The sequence below is a fragment of the Anopheles arabiensis genome, chromosome 3 (assembly GCF_016920715.1).
Source record: "Anopheles arabiensis isolate DONGOLA chromosome 3, AaraD3, whole genome shotgun sequence".
Taxonomy (NCBI): Eukaryota; Metazoa; Arthropoda; class Insecta; order Diptera; family Culicidae; genus Anopheles; species Anopheles arabiensis.
In genome coordinates this window covers 88,744,894-88,761,875 of record NC_053518.1, presented here as the reverse complement: position 1 = coordinate 88,761,875, position 16,982 = coordinate 88,744,894, and the positions used below count along the sequence as shown (strand labels likewise).

At 48.0% G+C, this 16,982-nt stretch overlaps 3 protein-coding genes across 3 annotated transcripts; 2 read left to right on the top strand and 1 right to left on the bottom strand.

Moving 5' to 3' along the window:
* The first annotated feature begins 149 nt into the window (after nt 1-149).
* Nucleotides 150-1,956, top strand: LOC120899952 (glycoprotein endo-alpha-1,2-mannosidase). Its single transcript, XM_040306349.1, has one exon. It carries the CDS (start codon nt 353-355, stop codon nt 1,805-1,807), a length of 1,455 nt encoding a protein of 484 aa, XP_040162283.1. The 5' UTR covers nt 150-352; the 3' UTR covers nt 1,808-1,956.
* An 859-nt stretch (nt 1,957-2,815) lies between these two features.
* Nucleotides 2,816-4,473, top strand: LOC120899954. Its single transcript, XM_040306351.1, has 3 exons — nt 2,816-3,004; nt 3,179-3,338; nt 3,417-4,473. The coding sequence occupies exons 1-3, from the start codon at nt 2,869-2,871 to the stop codon at nt 3,856-3,858; spliced, it is 738 nt and encodes a 245-aa protein (XP_040162285.1). The 5' UTR covers nt 2,816-2,868; the 3' UTR covers nt 3,859-4,473.
* Nucleotides 4,474-6,205: 1,732 nt separating this feature from the next.
* Nucleotides 6,206-12,820, bottom strand: LOC120899951 (exportin-4-like). The gene is made up of 5 exons (XM_040306347.1): nt 12,086-12,820; nt 10,671-11,644; nt 9,084-10,602; nt 8,359-8,739; nt 6,206-8,267 (listed from the first exon to the last, which is right to left on the bottom strand). The coding sequence occupies exons 1-5, from the start codon at nt 12,134-12,136 to the stop codon at nt 7,794-7,796; spliced, it is 3,399 nt and encodes a 1,132-aa protein (XP_040162281.1). The 5' UTR covers nt 12,137-12,820; the 3' UTR covers nt 6,206-7,793.
* Nucleotides 12,821-16,982: the final 4,162 nt, after the last annotated feature.

Below are 16,982 nucleotides of genomic sequence, written 5' to 3'. Positions count from 1 at the left end.
CATTTCCTTTCGTTCCCTTCCAAACATTACAAGCATTTGGCTCGCCTGCTCTCGCACACCGTCTCCGGCAAGGATACAGCCGAGGGGAAAACGGCACATGCGCAATGGCCACGCTACATCCTTTTCCATTTTCCCCCACTTGTGTATCCTTCACAGACAGTTGTCAGTTCTTCCTTACCCTAGAAAACAATTCTAATCTGCTGTCTCGTATTTCGATAAACTATTACTTGCTTTTTGAACCTTCGTCCTTTCAGATCCGGACAGCAGCATGCTCTCCGTACTCCGTTCTAGTGCTTGAGCAAGTGAAGCAAGTGAAGTTCGCGACCGGAAACACAACAAAAAGTCCCAAAAAATGGCCGCACACAAGCTGAGCAGCATCAAATCGATGAAGCTGTTCGTCTGCCTGATTGGCGTCACGTCCTTCCTGCTGCTCATCTTCTGCCTCTACACCACGATCAGCACGCCGGAAAAGGAGGTGGCGCCACTGTCCCTGCCGAACGATGGCTACCAGAACGTGGTCTCGTACGAGCTGCGGCGCAGCCAAACGATCGTGCCGGAGAAGTACAACGAGCACCAGGTGAAGGCGCGCATCATCCGCGACAAAATCAAGCGCCTGGTCGGTAGCGGAAATCCCAACACCGCAACCGTACCACCATCGGAGCACCGGAATCGAACGTTCCCACTGAATCGGAACGTGCAGATCCACTACCACGGTACGGTGGCGTGGTACAAACCGCGCCCCACACATCCGTCCAGCGATCGGTTGATAGCGCGCATCTACGAGAACAACTCCGTGTCGTTCAAGCCGAACGACGAGCCGGTCATCAACACGGCGTTCTACCCGAAGCGCCGGCTGTACAACACGAGCGAATCGATCGTGCGGGAACACTTTAACGAGATACAGAACTGTGGCATCGGTACGGTGGTGCTCGGCTGGCAGCCCAACTTTTCCGAGTACCTGCTGCGCACCATCTTCAGGGTGGCGGAGCAGTACGATCTGAAGGTGGCGATCGAAATCCTCGACTACGCGGACCGCACGATCGAGAGCATCCGCAGCAACATCAAGTACTTTGTGGATGGGTTCGGGAAGGGGCCGGCCGGGACGACCAGCACGCTCAGCTACTACACGGTGCTGTCGAAAAGGCGTGACCTGCCACTGTTTTACATACGCAAGGCGTACCGTATAACGGATCCGGAATGGAAGCGGTTGCTGAGCCGCAACGGCATACTGACCATCCGGGGTGCTGCGAGCTACGATGCCGTACTGTTGGCGCACATCAGCTCCAAGGACCACAAATCCATGGTACGGCGGGCAGGGTTCGACGGGTTCTACACGTACCTGCCGAGCAATGGGGCGAACTATGCATCAACGTGGAAGAACTGGAACCAGCTGAAGAAGTTTGCGGACAGCTATCGGCTACTGTTCGTACCGACGATTGGGCCCGGGTACTACGATCGCCGGAAGTACCACCGGAACGTGAACCAGAACCACGGCATTACGAACATCAAGCGGTACCGGTCGAATGGTCAGTACTTTGACGTTGGTTGGCGTACCTCGCTCAAGAACAATTTGCAGATCATCACGATCAACAGCTACAACAACTGGGTGGATGGGACGCAGATCGAGGCGGCCATACCGGTGTTTGGATTTCGGGACTATCTGCCCGGACCGCCGGAGAAGTATCTCGATCTGACGCAGGCCTGGGTGGAGGAGTACATCAAGTACAAGCTGAACAACATTAAGCTGAACAAGAAAACGGAACTTACGCTGAGCTGTTACGATTTTATTAACAGCACTATATGTTAGGCAGTTAGGCGCTATGCTAACTAGTGGTGGGTAAAAACTTGCCAGAAAGCCGGTGTCGGCTCCGATAAATTTGGAATCGCCCGGAGTCGTCCGGAGTTGTCTGGAGTTGCCCGGAGTCGGAGTCGTCTGGAGTCGTCCGAAATCGTTAGGATCCGTCCGGAGTCGCCCGGAGTCATTCGGAGTTGTCCGGAGTTATTGGGAGTCGGAGTCATCCGGAGACGTGCGGAGTCGTTCAGTTCGTCCAGCCGGAATTTAGACGACTACGACGACTCTGGACGACTTTGGACGACTCCGAACTACTCCGGAAGACTCTGAACTACTCCGGAAGACTCCGAACTACTCCGGAAGACTCTGTACTACTCCGCAAGACTCCGGACGACTCCGACTTCGGGCGGATCTAATGGTTCCATTTTGCCGGAGTCGGAATCGGACTAACAAGAGTCGAAGTCGTGGGTACGCTCCAGAGAGAACATCACTGATGCTAATTATGTTGTGGTACGCCACGTGTCCATTAGATGAAAGCGCGCCACCCGTTGTACCACGATAGTTGAAAAAATGTTTAACCGCTCAAATGCTGATACCAAAATTCAATGCCAAAGTTAGGATGCTGTCCGCACGCGTAGTGTATAGCACGTGTAGTGTTTGTTACATAAAAGAGTTGCGACGATATATTTTACCGTATGAGTGGATTTTCGGAAGCGTGTAGAAAAAGGCGCTTCGTAGAACAGGAACTTTGATGGAATAGAGTGTACAGATGTGTTTGTTTTTGTTTTCGCCTTGAAATTCGCAATAAATTATTATTGGTTAAGGTTTTAAACGATAAATTATAGAAGCAGATTTATGAATCAAATATAAAAATAATTACTAAAAACCATAAATCAGACGTTATCCACCTAAAAGATCGCCTCAACGGTTGATTTAAAAAAATATCATCGCTCCACAAAATAATAAAGGTCAGCTGACAGCCATAAACGAAATAAAAAACATCGCCAACCAGTTTGACAGGTACTGCTGTGCAATAATAGACGAATGTTTACAAACTGGCTGGCGCCCTGAAAAATATGACCTTCGAGGAGGATTTAATTGCAAAAGTTCGCGCTAACGAGGTGCTGTACAACGTGAAGAACGTAAACTATCGAAGGAAAAACGACAAGGAACGGCTGTGGCAGCAGATCGCGTACGAGCTCAATTGCTCCGGTAAGCTTTTCCCATCCCAAGTCCCTGCTGCTGCTGCTGCTGCTGCTGCTGCTGCTGCTGCTGCTTGTCCCCTTGGTGCCGGACATTGTCCCGTGTTGGCCACTGTCCAAGACAGAAAGACGCACACACGAAATGATTATTACGTGCACTTTCTTTTCTTTCTTCCGCCTGCAGTGGAGGTGTGCAAACGGCGATGGAAGAGTTTGCGGGACAAGTTCATCAAGCTGAGCCGGGCGGAACAGGCGGCCCGCGGCACGTCCGACGAGGAGCAGCCGAAGAAGTGGCGCTACTTCGACAGTCTCTCCTTTCTGCAGGGCTACAACAAGGCCTCGCTGTGAGTAATTGCTACTAATGCTTTTTATTGGGCTCCTCTTACATTTTCCTGAACACTTCCCTTTTCCCTCCTCCCCAGCACTACGGCCAACTTCCTGGATAGCATGTACCCGGGCGAGGAGCGGTATGTCGACATCAAGTGTGAACATCCGATAGGGCGGCAGCAGTTTGTGCGCGACGATCCCGCTTCCGCGTTCGTCGACTGCGGTACCGGGCTGGTGGCGGTGAGCGAGCGGTTTGCCAACGCCCGCCCCAAGGCAACGCACCATGAGCAGCCGGCGAGTGAAACCGGCAGCAGTAGCCGCAAGCGCCACACCGATCTGATCGAGTCGGAATGCATCAAAATCATACGGACGGCGGCGGAAGCGGTGCAGCTCGAGGCGCACGCCCATATTCGCCGCAGCAGCACGCAGCTACTGTTCGAGGCGCTGGCCCAGCGGATCGACGAAGCGAACCTGCCCGCCAGCCGACTCAATGCCATCCAGACTGCCGTCACCAATCTGGTATACTCGTCCTTATGAACGGGTGGTGGCGGGTGGCCCGGCTGGGTGCGGCTAACCACAAGCAAAACGGCTTCCGGGTTTGCCGGATAAATGCTGCAATATGATGATGCATGGGGGAAGGAAACCCTTTGACCTATATTTCGCTGTATGTGCGGTTTCTTCTCCGCTCCGATGGTACAGAAATTGAACAATGCTCTCTTTGGCTATGGCGGCGGTTGAATACGTAAATTAAACGATAAAATGATAGGGAAACTAGCGTAGGTTTAGTTTGTTACGTTATCTGTCTTAGCTAAGAGACACTGATTTACCTGTCGCTTGTACTTGGTAAACTAGACTTAAGCTCTCGGATACACCCGGTTTAGCGTTTGTTCTCTCTTGAATGCTCGGCAATTTCTATTTATATTTCCGTTTGCTAGCAAATATGCTTTAAGGTGCAAGAAAAAGGCTTTTTTCGATTCAAACCTTTTACTTCCAGAATGAGCGCATGGGACACAATAACTTAACTATTGATACATACAGTAACAAAAACAAAAGAACAAAACAGATTGTACAACGTAAGATAAGCAGCTAAGAATACACAGCTAAGCAGGCAATAATAATAAAGCGTACATTACTCTACGTGCTTTTAAACAACTGACAATTTTCAACCATTCGATGGACGTTTCTTTCCCACAGTATATGTATGCAGTTAAAGCAAGGCAAAAGAACAAAATTCTGTTGTAGCTTTCGGGTTAGCTTTGTTATTGATTTGTGTAGCCCAATCGATAAACTTTATTCTCATTAATGCCACCCTCCGCGTGGCCATCTCTCACTCTCTCTCTCTCTTTGCAGTTAGACGAGGCAGCGAAAACCGGGTTGGATGATGTTTGGAAACTGCAAAAGATACCTCAAAATTGAGACCACAATTTAACCGTAACCCCCGGAGAACCCTGCTGACTCTGCCTGTTTATAATGATCGCCGAGGATCGAGGATTCTCATATTGATGAATCGTACAATGTGTTTCATAGGTGTGTTTGTGTTTACCTCAAACACAACACATAAGCGTGGTGCCTTGTTTTACTTTTTGCGCTCTGCTTTTAGTAGCTTAGTGGCGTAGTTGCGTTGTGTTTGTGTTTATTTTTGCCTTTAATTTGTACTCAACAATCCGTGTGTCCGTGCAGTGTGTATGCTCAGTTACTGCGCTACCTCTACCAACGAACCCACGTGGTTCGTGTGCAATGTGTATAGATAGCTGCGGACCTGCCAGTAGTGGTAGTAGGTAGTACATATCCAGTGGAAGTAGTACTTGTAGTGTGTAGTGTAGTCACCGCAATAGTAGATTAGTCGCCAGACATAATTACACGACAAATGCAATCCTTCCTTTCAAAAACAGAGCACGCGCGGCTGGTTTAAATTTTGATGTTTCGAATTTTTGCACTTTTTGTTTCGCTTTCTTTTGCTATTTTTTATTATTTTACTCTCGCGGGCACACCCATGTGCAGTAATAGTAGTAGTAGTAGTAGTAGTTTTGATCATGCAAATTTGATCCTTCTTAAAATGCCCCGCTCGCCTTCCCGGCTCTAGTATGCTCAATACTTATTAGAAAGAAAAAAAATCAAAAATGTATATAACACGCCGTTTTTTTTAACAGAAATTCTAACAATCAACAAAACAGAAACCTCGTTGTGCATTAAAAAAAAACACACACGCACACATATCTTGCTTGTTTCTTTAAAGATTTGTTTCTTTAAACGTTTGCCTAATTCAATGCCACACAAAAGGAAAGCAAAACAATTGTTCCCCGATACCTGATCACATACACACACGCTGTTTCTCACTCGGTGCGTTCCTCGTTTCACTCTCCAAGCATCGTGCCCCGCGCGTCAGTGACTAAATCATTGCAAAATACTTCATTTGTTTGTTTCATATCAAATCTAGCTATACCCTTCTTCCGTGGCACAACTCATCCCACACAGAGGGGGGCGCGCGCAGGACGACATCAGACATCAAAATTCGATCGAACGATAGTAAAAATGGCAAATGTAGAAAACATTAATTCAATTACATGTTCGCTATCCGTTTAAACTGCCACCCTGCTGCTGCTAATACATGGCGTGACACGTGTGGGGGGCTTTTTCCTACTAAGGTTCGTCGCTTTCCCTCGCCGATCCTCTATCATAAGTCGAATATCACACATCCACACACAGCGAAAGAGAGACAAAGCTCGACTCTCGGCATCTTTGACCTAATGTCCCCACCTCTCGGGCAAAACTAACTAAATTGTTGTCCTCCGTCTTACAAATTTGCTTACTCTCCCTTTCTCTCTCTTTCGGGAACAAAGGCGAAGGATGAACCATCTTAAAAAAGGAAGTGTAACGACATAACTGAACGGGAAAAATGAAACACATCTATTCTGAAACGTTTCTCTCCTTGGCTTGGGGCGGGCTCTTAAGGAGGAAATTGTATGCTTTTCTCCTTGGAAAACAGGGCACACACACACACACGCGCGTTTCCCCATTTACGGCTACATATAAATATCTACAATCGCGCCGAAGAAGACACCAAAACTGGCTATGGCCAGTAACCGGCGGCTCGATCCTTAGTCAGAACGTGAAACTCTAACGTGTTGGTGGTGTTGTACTACACTGCTGTTTTTGGCGCTCTTCTCATCAAAGCGCGATAAATATTTCAAATACAGGAACAGGAAGGAAAAATTGCGGAAGGAAAGGTTTCCGAAAAAGGGGGTGCGCGTTGGATTTTGCTTATTTTTTGCTTCTGTGAATGTTTTTAAACTTTCTAACGCTAATCTATCGTTGCACCGTGTTACACGTCACGTCACTGTGTGCTCTTGCTTTCTCTCTCTCTCTCTATCTATGTATATATCTCTTCGTAAACCCTTTCCATAGGGTGATGATGCCTATCCACTGTGTGCGTCGTGCGTCGTATTGCAGAAAAAACGTGCAGATATCGTTCGAACTACATATGCTCTACATACTATCTAAAATAAACCGGAAAAAACGGGTAGTAGTAGTAGTAGTAGGTGTGCAAATACACGGTGCAAATTCGTATCCTTTTTTCCGGCTTGTAAAATTTACCATATCACACCCACACCCAACGCTGTGTTTTTGTGTAGACATTTCGCGGATTCTTTGGAAAGTGATCCATTTCACCGCCGAATCCGTCCCTCAAACATTCAATAAGTTACCCAATCTTTGTGTTTGCATGTGTGTTTGAGAGAGTTTTTTCAATGCAGCTCAATATCCTTCGCTGCCTCAAGAGTCCTTCCCGCAGTGTGTGCACAGTCCCAGTACAATTAGAGTAAGCCCCTAGCTATATCCTTTGTTTTCTTTGTTTCTTTAGTTAAGTATTGTGTGTTCCACTATCTATTAATTTGTATATATATATAGATATCGTTCGTGCCGATTCGAATCGAATCCTTTTTGTCATTTCATCGCCAATCTCATCCCGCCGTGGGACGGGAGTACAAACGTTTCTTACTTTTCAATAATCGCGCATAGCTAAAAGTTCTCCATCGCACTCCCCCCTCCTCTGAATCGTACTATTTCTTTTTATCCCCTAACGATATATAAGCCAGATGCGAGAGATGCCTCTCCAGACCTTTGCCTAACGTTCACATACAAAGACGAAAGGAACTGTACAGTGGTGAGCCAAAAAAAACAAGCAAAACTCGTTTCAACTCAAGCGCATTTTCTAATTTTAGTTGTTTATATCGAAAACTCTCATACATTTAAAAGAGAAAAGTATGAAACATTGAAACGGAAAACTCGAACAGCACACAAACATAGGGGGGGTCGGCCTAACACTGGCTATCATCCCTAACATTCGTTTGTTTCCCCCTCAGTAGGATTGGTGTTTGCACATTTTCCATTCGCGACACGCGTCGTTTGTCGTTTGTAAACGTGTTCCCTTTTCCTTCCGCCCATTCTCTCTGTTCTGACCACCCAGTTCCACTCTACTTCTTGTACATAAGACTCACCAGCGAGACGAACCGATCGTACCAGTCGACGAACCGCAGCTTCATTAGCCGCACGTTCGCAAACTCGATCTGGTTCAGGCGCGCCAAGCTTTCGCCGATCATCTCCTTCGCCTTGTCCGTGCTGCTGTCCACGTGCTCCTGCAGGAAGCTCTGCACCATGTCCTTGAACGTGTGCGGAAAGCAGCAGATCACGGTGTACATCGCCTTGTACCAGTCGCTCGTATTGTTCCAGTCGATCTTCTGCCCGATCGTCATGTCGAGCATCAGCTTGAGGAAGGACTGGAGCAGCTGGGTCACGAGCGCGTCCGGGTTCTGGTGCAGCCGGACGACCTGCGCGAACGCTTCGATAAACTCGACGCACTTCAGCTCGACCTCGGACGTGAACGAGGTGAGCCCGAGCTCGACCGAGGCGACGAGCTGCTTCAGGAAGTCGGGATGCAGTGCGGGCACCTGGGGAAGAGGGATTGAAAATACAATTGAAGAAAAACCTCACGGTTTCAAGGCGCATATTTCTTTTTCTTTTTTTCGCAAATTTTCTTACCACGTATGGCTTGGAGTCGACGAAGGACGTGATCGTGATGTAGTACTGATAGCACAGCTCCGGGTAGCGTATCAGATCGGCCGTTATTAGCGGCACAATGTTCGTCAGCCCGTAGATGCAGACGTCCGACGCCTGGTTGATCGTTTCCGGATCGTTGCCGACGCGGCTAGCGCTCAGCCCGTGGATCAGCTTCAGGATGAGGATCAAATCCTGCGGATCGCGCTCGTTGTTGGTGGGATCGAGCGAAATCCGGTTGCTGTTGTTCTTCACGTACACCCCGATCACGTCCATGCTGTACTGGTGGAGGGCAGCGCGCACCTCCTTCACCTCCGCCGACCGTTCCAGCTCGTTCAGCAGCTCCAGCACAAGCTCCACAATTACCTGGGAGGGAAAGAAACGAACCCATTAGTAACAATGAAAGAAAATTCAAATGAAAAAAATAATAAAATTTAAAAAAAATACGTAACGGCTCCAAATACGTCTTCGGAATCGACTCCGGAATCGAATTCGATTCCAACATCGGAATCGTCTCCGGAATCGGAATCGATTCCAGCATCGGAATCAGCGTCGAAATTACCCTACCCTATAGCGTAAGGTGCATTTGGGAGAGTTAGTGAGAATAATGCTCCCAAAACACGGCGATGTGACGAGCATTGCATTTTCATAGCCAAAAGTAAGCGACTTCAATTTAAAAAAAGGTGTTATAACAAAAAAACCATCCTCACCGTATCGTTCCTGTACACCGACATGAACGTGCTGAGCTGCTTGCAGATCGGCTGCACCTCCTGGTAAAGGATCAGGATCAGATTGTCGTACGCACCCTCCACGCAGCCGATCGTTTCCTCCAGCACCTCGATCACCTTCTGCTTGAACTGTTCGCTCTGGTGCAGGTGGGCGTGCTGCTGGAACGTTGCCTGCAGCAGGCCGAACTTCTCCTTCGTCCCCTGCACGATGCGCATAATGTACTCGGTGCGCACCTCCTCGCCCTCCACGCTGCCGCCGATCGTGACGAAGCCGCGCAGCAGCTTGCGCTTCACCGTCAGCGGCAGCTCGAAGCTCTTCAGGTCGCAGATCGAGCGGAAGTACTCGGAGTTGAAGATGGTTTGCGCGCGGTACCGGTTGCGCTGCAGCGCCAGCAGCAGCTCGATCGTTTCCTCCATCACGGCCGGCTCCGCCCGCAGGTGCTGCGCGTTCAGGCAGATCTTGTTCAGCAGGTAGTTGATCACCCACAGTGCCCCGGCCGTGCCGACGCCGAACGCATTTGCGAAGATGTGGGTGGCGGTCGGCTCGTACGCGGACATTACGTACGTGCCGCACCAGTGGCGCAGGAACCACATGGTGGTGGCGCTCAGCTCGGGGCTCAGGAACTGGTACATGCGCACCTCGATGGCGGTCTTTTCCAGCTCGCACAGCCGAAAGCCGGCCGCCATTAGCCGTATCACCGGGTCGGTGTTGGATTCCGCGTTCGCTATCTCCTGAATGTCCTGATGGGGGGAGGCGAGCAGCTTCAAGCTGTTCGACACGTCCGTCGCACCCGACTCGACCTGCTGCTTGCTGAGCACCAGTATCGGCTCCGGTATCATCGGCGTCTCGCCGACCGATTCCATCGCTATCACGTGCCCGCTGATCAGCAGCAGCCAGTGGATGTCCTCGAACAGATTCTCCAGGCTCATCCCGTCCGAGAGCGACAGCGTCTTGGACGCGTGCAGCATGTGCAGATGGGTGCCGAGCTTGCGCGTTCGATCCTCCAGCAGCTTCGCCAGCAGGCCGAGCGCGTGCTGCAGTATCTGGCGGCCGAAAAATCCCATCACAGTGAGCTGCTCCCGGAACCGCTCCCGGTCCGACTCCTCCAGCTCAGTAATTTCATTGTCCCCGTCGCCCTCGCGCCCGCCCGCACCCCGGATGCCCTGCGGGGGTGCCAGATGGCACTGGACGTACTTTTCGAACATCTGCGTGATGTAGGGCAGCATCGGCTCGGTCGGATAGTTGCGCTTGTCGTCGAAGAAGGACAGCCAGATGCCGAGCATGTTGCTGAGCGCATCGATGTAGCACGCCTCGTCCGGTGCGACCGATTCTTCCGCCGCCGACTGCTCGAAAAACTTCATCGTCAGCGTGAAGCACTGCTGCATGGACGCGTCGAACAGCGAGTTGGGCAGCATCTTCAGCATGTCGGTCGGAAGGAACTGGAACAGCTTGCGCAGGATCAGCGAGAAGCTGTACGCTTCCTTGTCTTTGATTTCGATGCTGTTTAACGGGAAGGAAAGGAAAGTATTATAATAATTGGGGTTCTTCCTCCACGGCTTCACACTTACTTTGTCATCAGCGAGAGAAAGTGCGTCAGGTAGTTCGCCAGGTAGGACATGCTTTCGTCAATGTTTTCCGATATGATCGGACCGCGGAGCGTCGACAGCTGCAGGATGCAGGTCAGTGCCTTTGGCTGCAGATCGTCAATCTCGCGCATCTTCCAGTAGGTGTGAAAGAACACCTCCAGCACCTTCGGATCGAATATGACACTCTTCCACTGGGCCTGCAGGCGTAGCGGCGGTGCGTGCAGCGCCTTCGTCACCGTTTCCGACGTATCGATAATGCTCTTCGAAAGCGAATGCCGGACGCGCACGTTCCGCAGATTGGGCAGCAGGAAGCCCCACGTCAGCACGGTTTCCATCACCGTCAGCAGCTGCTTGAAGAAGTACATCTGCAGGCTGTTGGACGTATCGAACGCGTTCACAATCTCCACCATCGCCTGCAGCGTCATGCAGAACGTTTTGAGCAGGTCGGAGTCTTCGAACTGCTTTTTCGCCTTAAAGTGCTCGAGCGTGTTCAGCCCGGTATCGTCCGACCGGACGATGTTGCAGTACTCCTCCAGGATGGCGAGCATGATGCTGCAGCTCAGTATCTGCTGCTTCAGCTCGCCCGACGTGAGCATCTTTTTCGTCTCCTCCAAAATTTGACCCCGCTCCGCGCCGTGATCCTCCAGGCTGGCGCGCTTGATCATGATGGCCACCACCTGGAGCAGCTTGTCGCGGATAAACACCGGCACGTCGCGCTGTATGACGTAGCTGAGCAGGTACTGGCGCAGCGAGGCCCGGTCCTGCTCGGCGATGAACTTCCACTCGCCGACGACCGCCTTCTTCAGCACGTCGGCCGCCTCGAACAGCACCAGATCGACGGACGATTTTTCCAGTATCGCCTGGCAGAGGGCGTACGGCGTTTTCGTCCTCCGGAAGGTGGTGAAAATGTGCTCCGACTCCTGCCGCTGCTGGTTGGTGATGGAATTCGGCGGTGCCTAATAAAAGGGGAGAGAGCGTGTGTGTGTGTGTGAGAGAGAGAAGCGGTAAGAGAGATAAATCAGAAACAAAACAGTTAAATTATTACTACGCACGACTCGCTGCTGCTGCTGCTCCACGCCACACTGTGGGCGAAAGGAGGAGGCCACCACACACAGCGCGAAAACAATCGCAGGACGAAAAGAGACGCAATCAAAACAAAGAAAGTGTTTTCCTTTTGCGCAAAAAAAGGGGAAAAGGGGGGAAAGGGTAGCAAAACAACCCGATATCGATTTTCTTTGCGCCCGAGCAGCAGCAGCAGACCAACCAACACACGCACCGCGCACGCATTCCAAGGTCCCTCGGGTGTTCCTTTGTTTTCCTTGCCCCTTCCCACCACCACCACCACCACCAGAAGCAACCCTGAGAAAAAAGGGGAGTGCTACTTCGATTAGCCTTACCATGATGATGTGGGCCGCCGTTTCGAGATTCTTCAGATATGTTTCGTCCATCGTTGTAGTGATTTTTCGCTTCGCATCAAGATATGGGCGAGGACTTCCCCTGTACCACGACGGGCTGGTTGTGTGTGCTCTGTCTATGCCTCACTGTGTGTGTGCGTGTTTTTCTCTACTCCTCCCGCGATGCGTTTGGCTCGGCTAATGGGCTGGTTGCTTCGTCTTCTACCCTGACCGACGGCGACACTTTTCCTGTGCCACCGACACACAGTGGCAACAAACACACTTTTTCAACACACGGCTGGCGTGGTGTGACCTTTCTCGCGACATAAACAACCACGGTTGTGCTGCGGTCGCTGCTCGACGACTCGACCGATTCTTCGGTCTTCGGTTCCTCGGACGTTCGGACGACAAAGAAGCGACGATCCTGCCTGCCTGCCTGCCTGTCTGGCTGCTCCGTACGGTGCGCCTTCGTCGTCGTCGTCGTGGTCGTGCTACGCACACCCGAAAATGCGCGACTGTTGCTTCTGCCCGCCGTTTGGCTGCGCTCGCCTTCTCTCACAACTGTCCGCGGGACGGTGCGCCGTGGGGGGTTTTCGCTTGACGTTGATGCAGCTTTTCACCAGCCACCGGGGTGCGTTTTCACATAGCAAATGTTTATGGGTTTCTCACTGCTTCGTCACGGAATTTGCACGGTACCGGCAGGTGTTGATTTTTGTGCCTGCCGTGCTGGGAGGGCGAGCTGGACGAAAAGCGGTGAGACCATCGGTATTTCTGTTGCAATTTCTTTCGCGTCAGCCGTTTGACGTTTGGGCACAACTATTGATAAAACAACAGCGCAAGTTTTTATGGTTTGGCTTTTCATGTGGTATTTAGATTGAAAAATTGATTATTTTGAATAACTTAAAGCTCATATCATGAACAAATGTATTTATTTCACCCTTATTTCATCAAACTCTTGTAATCAAGAGGTTTTGTTGACGAAACGGTTCTGTCAACTGTCAACTCGCAATGATCCAGCCTTGCGTATCTGGCCTCATGTAAACGGCACAAGGTAAATAGACACACATTTTCGCAGGTTCAAATAACACAGTTTATAAAATGTGTAATTCTTCCAACAATTTTATCAAGACACGATTTAAGTAAACAGAAATAACATCACATTTAGCTTCAATTAATGTATTTGAATTGTGGAAAACAGCCCACATCGTGTGAAACACATCTTATTCCTTTTGTATATATGACACTTGGTTTGCGAGCGTATGCAAACTGTCAAAAGACCGCAGATCATAACAACTGGCGTTTGAAAAACAGATGCCAGCTTCGGTAGTGTTTGTAGTAGTTCCGTTTGCTAAGAATGGATTATTCGGTAGTTTTAATGTTTGTAACGCAATCTAATGAGCTAATATTCTATTTGTTCTATTCCCGTGTTCACCACTTCGTCGCTAACTTTGGTTGGAATTGTGTCTCTGTTCGGTTGTGTGTTGCCATCTCTTCGACAACAAGTGCTGACATCAAAGTAGGGTTTGGAACACGAAGAGCTGATGTAAGTGTGTGCCTGTAGTAGATACGTGTTTCTCCTCTATTTCGAAGATAATTTTGAAGCTTAAGAACTAAAATGGTAAGTGTTATTTGTACATTTTAATTTGAATTGTATCGAAAAGAATCATTTGTAGCCGGAACTACACGGATGTCTAGTTTGAAACGTATTTGTCTTTGGCTAGTAGGTGCTGCTAGTTTGTGGGAGCATATTGGAGTTGTCCATAGAAAGCTGTTGCATAACAATCATTCTGAAAAAGCGGTGTGGAAAAATAGCCGGAATATTCAGTGATTATGCGTCTGTTGTTCTGCTATCCTCTTCTTCTGCTTGGCGTAACGTCCTTCACGGAAATGCCGGCTTATACAAGCTTTCGACATTTAATTAACCGTTATCTCAATGACCAAATTTACACCTTAACCATTTTCTACGACCGGCATACCCGGGTATCCCGTACATTTAGTATGGGAAGTTTTTCGTTTTCACATTAAAACTTAACTTACAATAACTTTTGTTGCATTGAAAATTAAAATTTCAAATTTGGCACAAAGGTACGGACATCCCAAATAGCCAGCTTTGAACTCCATAGCTGATTTGGGGCTGTTTAATGAAAAATCGTTCCGATGTCGTACTTTGTGGCTGATTAACAGATAAACGGTACTTTGCGGAACTTTGGAGTTTTTTTACAAGCACACCGTACTCTTTGGAACTTTGCGGCTGATTACTACTATCTGTAGGGTTCACGATGGAACTTGAAGGCTTGTTTAGAAGGTGTGCCGAACTTGGTGGAACTTCATAGCTTTTTAAAACTGTCAGGATGATTCGCATCAGGAATTCTGCCTAATTTTATATTCCCACAGATCCTGCCACGACAGGAGGGTTTGCAATTTTCCAAAAGATGTAATTTGTAAGAAAAATAAAGAAAAACAATACTAGAATTATTCAAATTAAGTAAATTAAGTGGAATCGTTTCCGAATGATTCCATTTCAACCGGAAGCGGTTCCGGAATATCGGTACAATGTGTCAAGCTTGGTACCGGAGTCGTCGGTGCCGACCCAGAATCGGAGCAGGAGTAGCGATGTTCGTACACGGTTCGAAATCGTGGGAAAGTTTCTGTATTAATTCCCTGCAGATCCTTTTCTACAGAGTTTTCTACAATTCAACTCATTTACTCTCTGTGGTGACTAGTGATATACTCTTTTCGGATTAATAATATTGTCTTACATTTTTGGCACATTTTACTACACGTACTAGTGTGATAAAATACCAAAAGATGAGTTCATAACATGGATAGAGTAAGCAAGAGACTCTTACAAACTCTTCCAGTTGAGTAGAATTGATACATCCACTTGCAGGATTCAACTCGCTCATTCACTATTACTCAGAGTGCTCAGCTCTATCCTGCACCACCCCATCCAAAAATTGATCGGATTTGTCCATCGATGTATTCCTCTTCATCTTATACCGAGATACGCAAAATGAGCCCCAAAATAGAAGAAAATACACTACCTTCATAGATCAAAACTGGAATAAACGAGAAATATCAAGGCACAACTTTAGAAACCCTTTCTTTCTATGTAAAAACACACACATAAGAAACAACACAATGATATTTATAATGTTTCTACAAAGTTTTTATTATGTTCATGCTCATATGCTTTTGTGTTTGCAAATGCAGCTATACCGAGTTGAGTTGCGGTTCGACTGTGCAACATTCCACGAACGATTGCTGTAACAAACGTTCACAACTCTTCAACACAACACAACACTGATATGCCTTCCTGCGACGCTACTTATGCCGTTTCGATGCTGTTCTCCCATCTGACACAGTTGCATAAACATTCATCTAAACGTTCGGTCGATTCTGAAACCCGTAATCAAACATCCCCTTCCCCCGCATTCCACAACCGAATCTAATCGGGTAGGACTTTTCCATCTATTCAGTGAGTTGTTTTGTTTTTATAAAGTGTATGTTTTTGTTTTATTTTTATTTTTATTTTCATTTTTATTTAACCATTTTTACTAACGAGAAGCATGCTCTTGCTACCCCTTCCTTCCGACTATCCTATTCGTTTACGCTAGAGGATTCCTTCCTGACTGCTTGCCGCACTCTAGTAATTCAATGACTATTTCACAAACTTAATTTTGGATTAGCGCGGGAGGCGTTTATAAGGAGGTGGGTTGGGACACGCATGGTGCAGCTAAAAATACATACAATTTACAACTCTGCCGCGAGTTCGAGTTCTTCTGGCCTAGCAAATACTGGAGGATTGGCAGGTCCTGGCAGCTCGCGGCCGCCTTCCGCCGCGTGTTCCATGTGCTCCAGTGGATTTACTACACAGGTGATGATATTGCATCGGCCCAGCACATTTTTTTTTCTTTAATTATTTTGAGAATTTTAAACAACATTTCGAAGGGCACACAAACACACAAATGCACACACATACAAATTGCAGACATTCAAACACATACATCCACACACATACACACACACTCTCTCACGAAAAGGGGGTAGCCCGTGTCGTCACATATGAATCCTGCCAGAATATTACATTAAGGTTTTAGCGCAGTTTTTTTTTTTTGTAATCATAACAGGACAATAATGGGACAAAAAAAGAAAAGAAACAAAATAAATACATGCTTACAGCGGGTGCTCTACTGGGCGTGTGCGTGCGTGTGTGTATGTCAGCCAACTGACCAGGAGCACCGCGTCCGTCCAATCGGTCTGTCCTTTCGGCCCATCTTGGTCAAAGGATGTATAGGTGGTAAATATTAAACTCAGTCTTTGCGTATTTGCGCGGGTAACGTAAAGGGCTTGTTTTTTCTAGGAAGGATCTTTTGCGTAACGATCGGCCTGGCATGCGCTAAATGCCTTCAATTAAGGGAAAAAAGGGGGGACCAAAAGGGTTGTTTGGTGTGAATGCAGCTCGATCCAAGGATATTTCACCAATGGGATCCGGACACACTTTCCTACATCGTTTGCGATTCACTCTTTCGCTCGCGTAATACGCGTCTGTACACATTTCCAAAGTCCCCAATCCCCTTAGGTAACAACAAACAAGGTTCTCTTAATCAGTCTTTTCAATAATTATCCTTACAATTGGTACGCTTTTAGTGGTTCTTAACGTTATCGTTCTTTTGCTGTATCCCTTTTGCCACCGTTGGGTTTGATTTCTGGTGTCCCTAACATCTACTAACATACTGAGCAGCAGTACGGTGAATAATACGCATTCAACATGAAGTTCTGCGTCTATAGTTGTATGCTTGTTTTTTATATATAGTTTATATGGCATTGTTTTTATATGTTTCAGTTTTTTCGTATTTTTTTGTTGTTGTTTCTTTACTGTTTTTTTTCATTTCCTTCT

Bases quoted from the DNA above. Each gene is read 5' to 3' on its own strand.
- LOC120899952 (XM_040306349.1), top strand. From the start codon at position 353: ATGGCCGCACACAAGCTGAGCAGCATCAAATCGATGAAGCTGTTCGTC.
- LOC120899954 (XM_040306351.1), top strand. From the start codon at position 2,869: ATGACCTTCGAGGAGGATTTAATTGCAAAAGTTCGCGCTAACGAGGTG. The intron at 3,005-3,178 runs GTAAGCTTTTCC...TTCCGCCTGCAG, and splicing joins GTACGAGCTCAATTGCTCCG to TGGAGGTGTGCAAACGGCGA. The intron at 3,339-3,416 runs GTGAGTAATTGC...CCTCCTCCCCAG, and splicing joins GGCTACAACAAGGCCTCGCT to CACTACGGCCAACTTCCTGG.
- LOC120899951 (XM_040306347.1), bottom strand. From the start codon at position 12,136: ATGGACGAAACATATCTGAAGAATCTCGAAACGGCGGCCCACATCATC. The intron at 10,603-10,670 runs GTAAGTGTGAAG...CCCGTTAAACAG, and splicing joins TTTCTCTCGCTGATGACAAA to CATCGAAATCAAAGACAAGG. The intron at 8,268-8,358 runs GTAAGAAAATTT...CCTCTTCCCCAG, and splicing joins TCGACTCCAAGCCATACGTG to GTGCCCGCACTGCATCCCGA.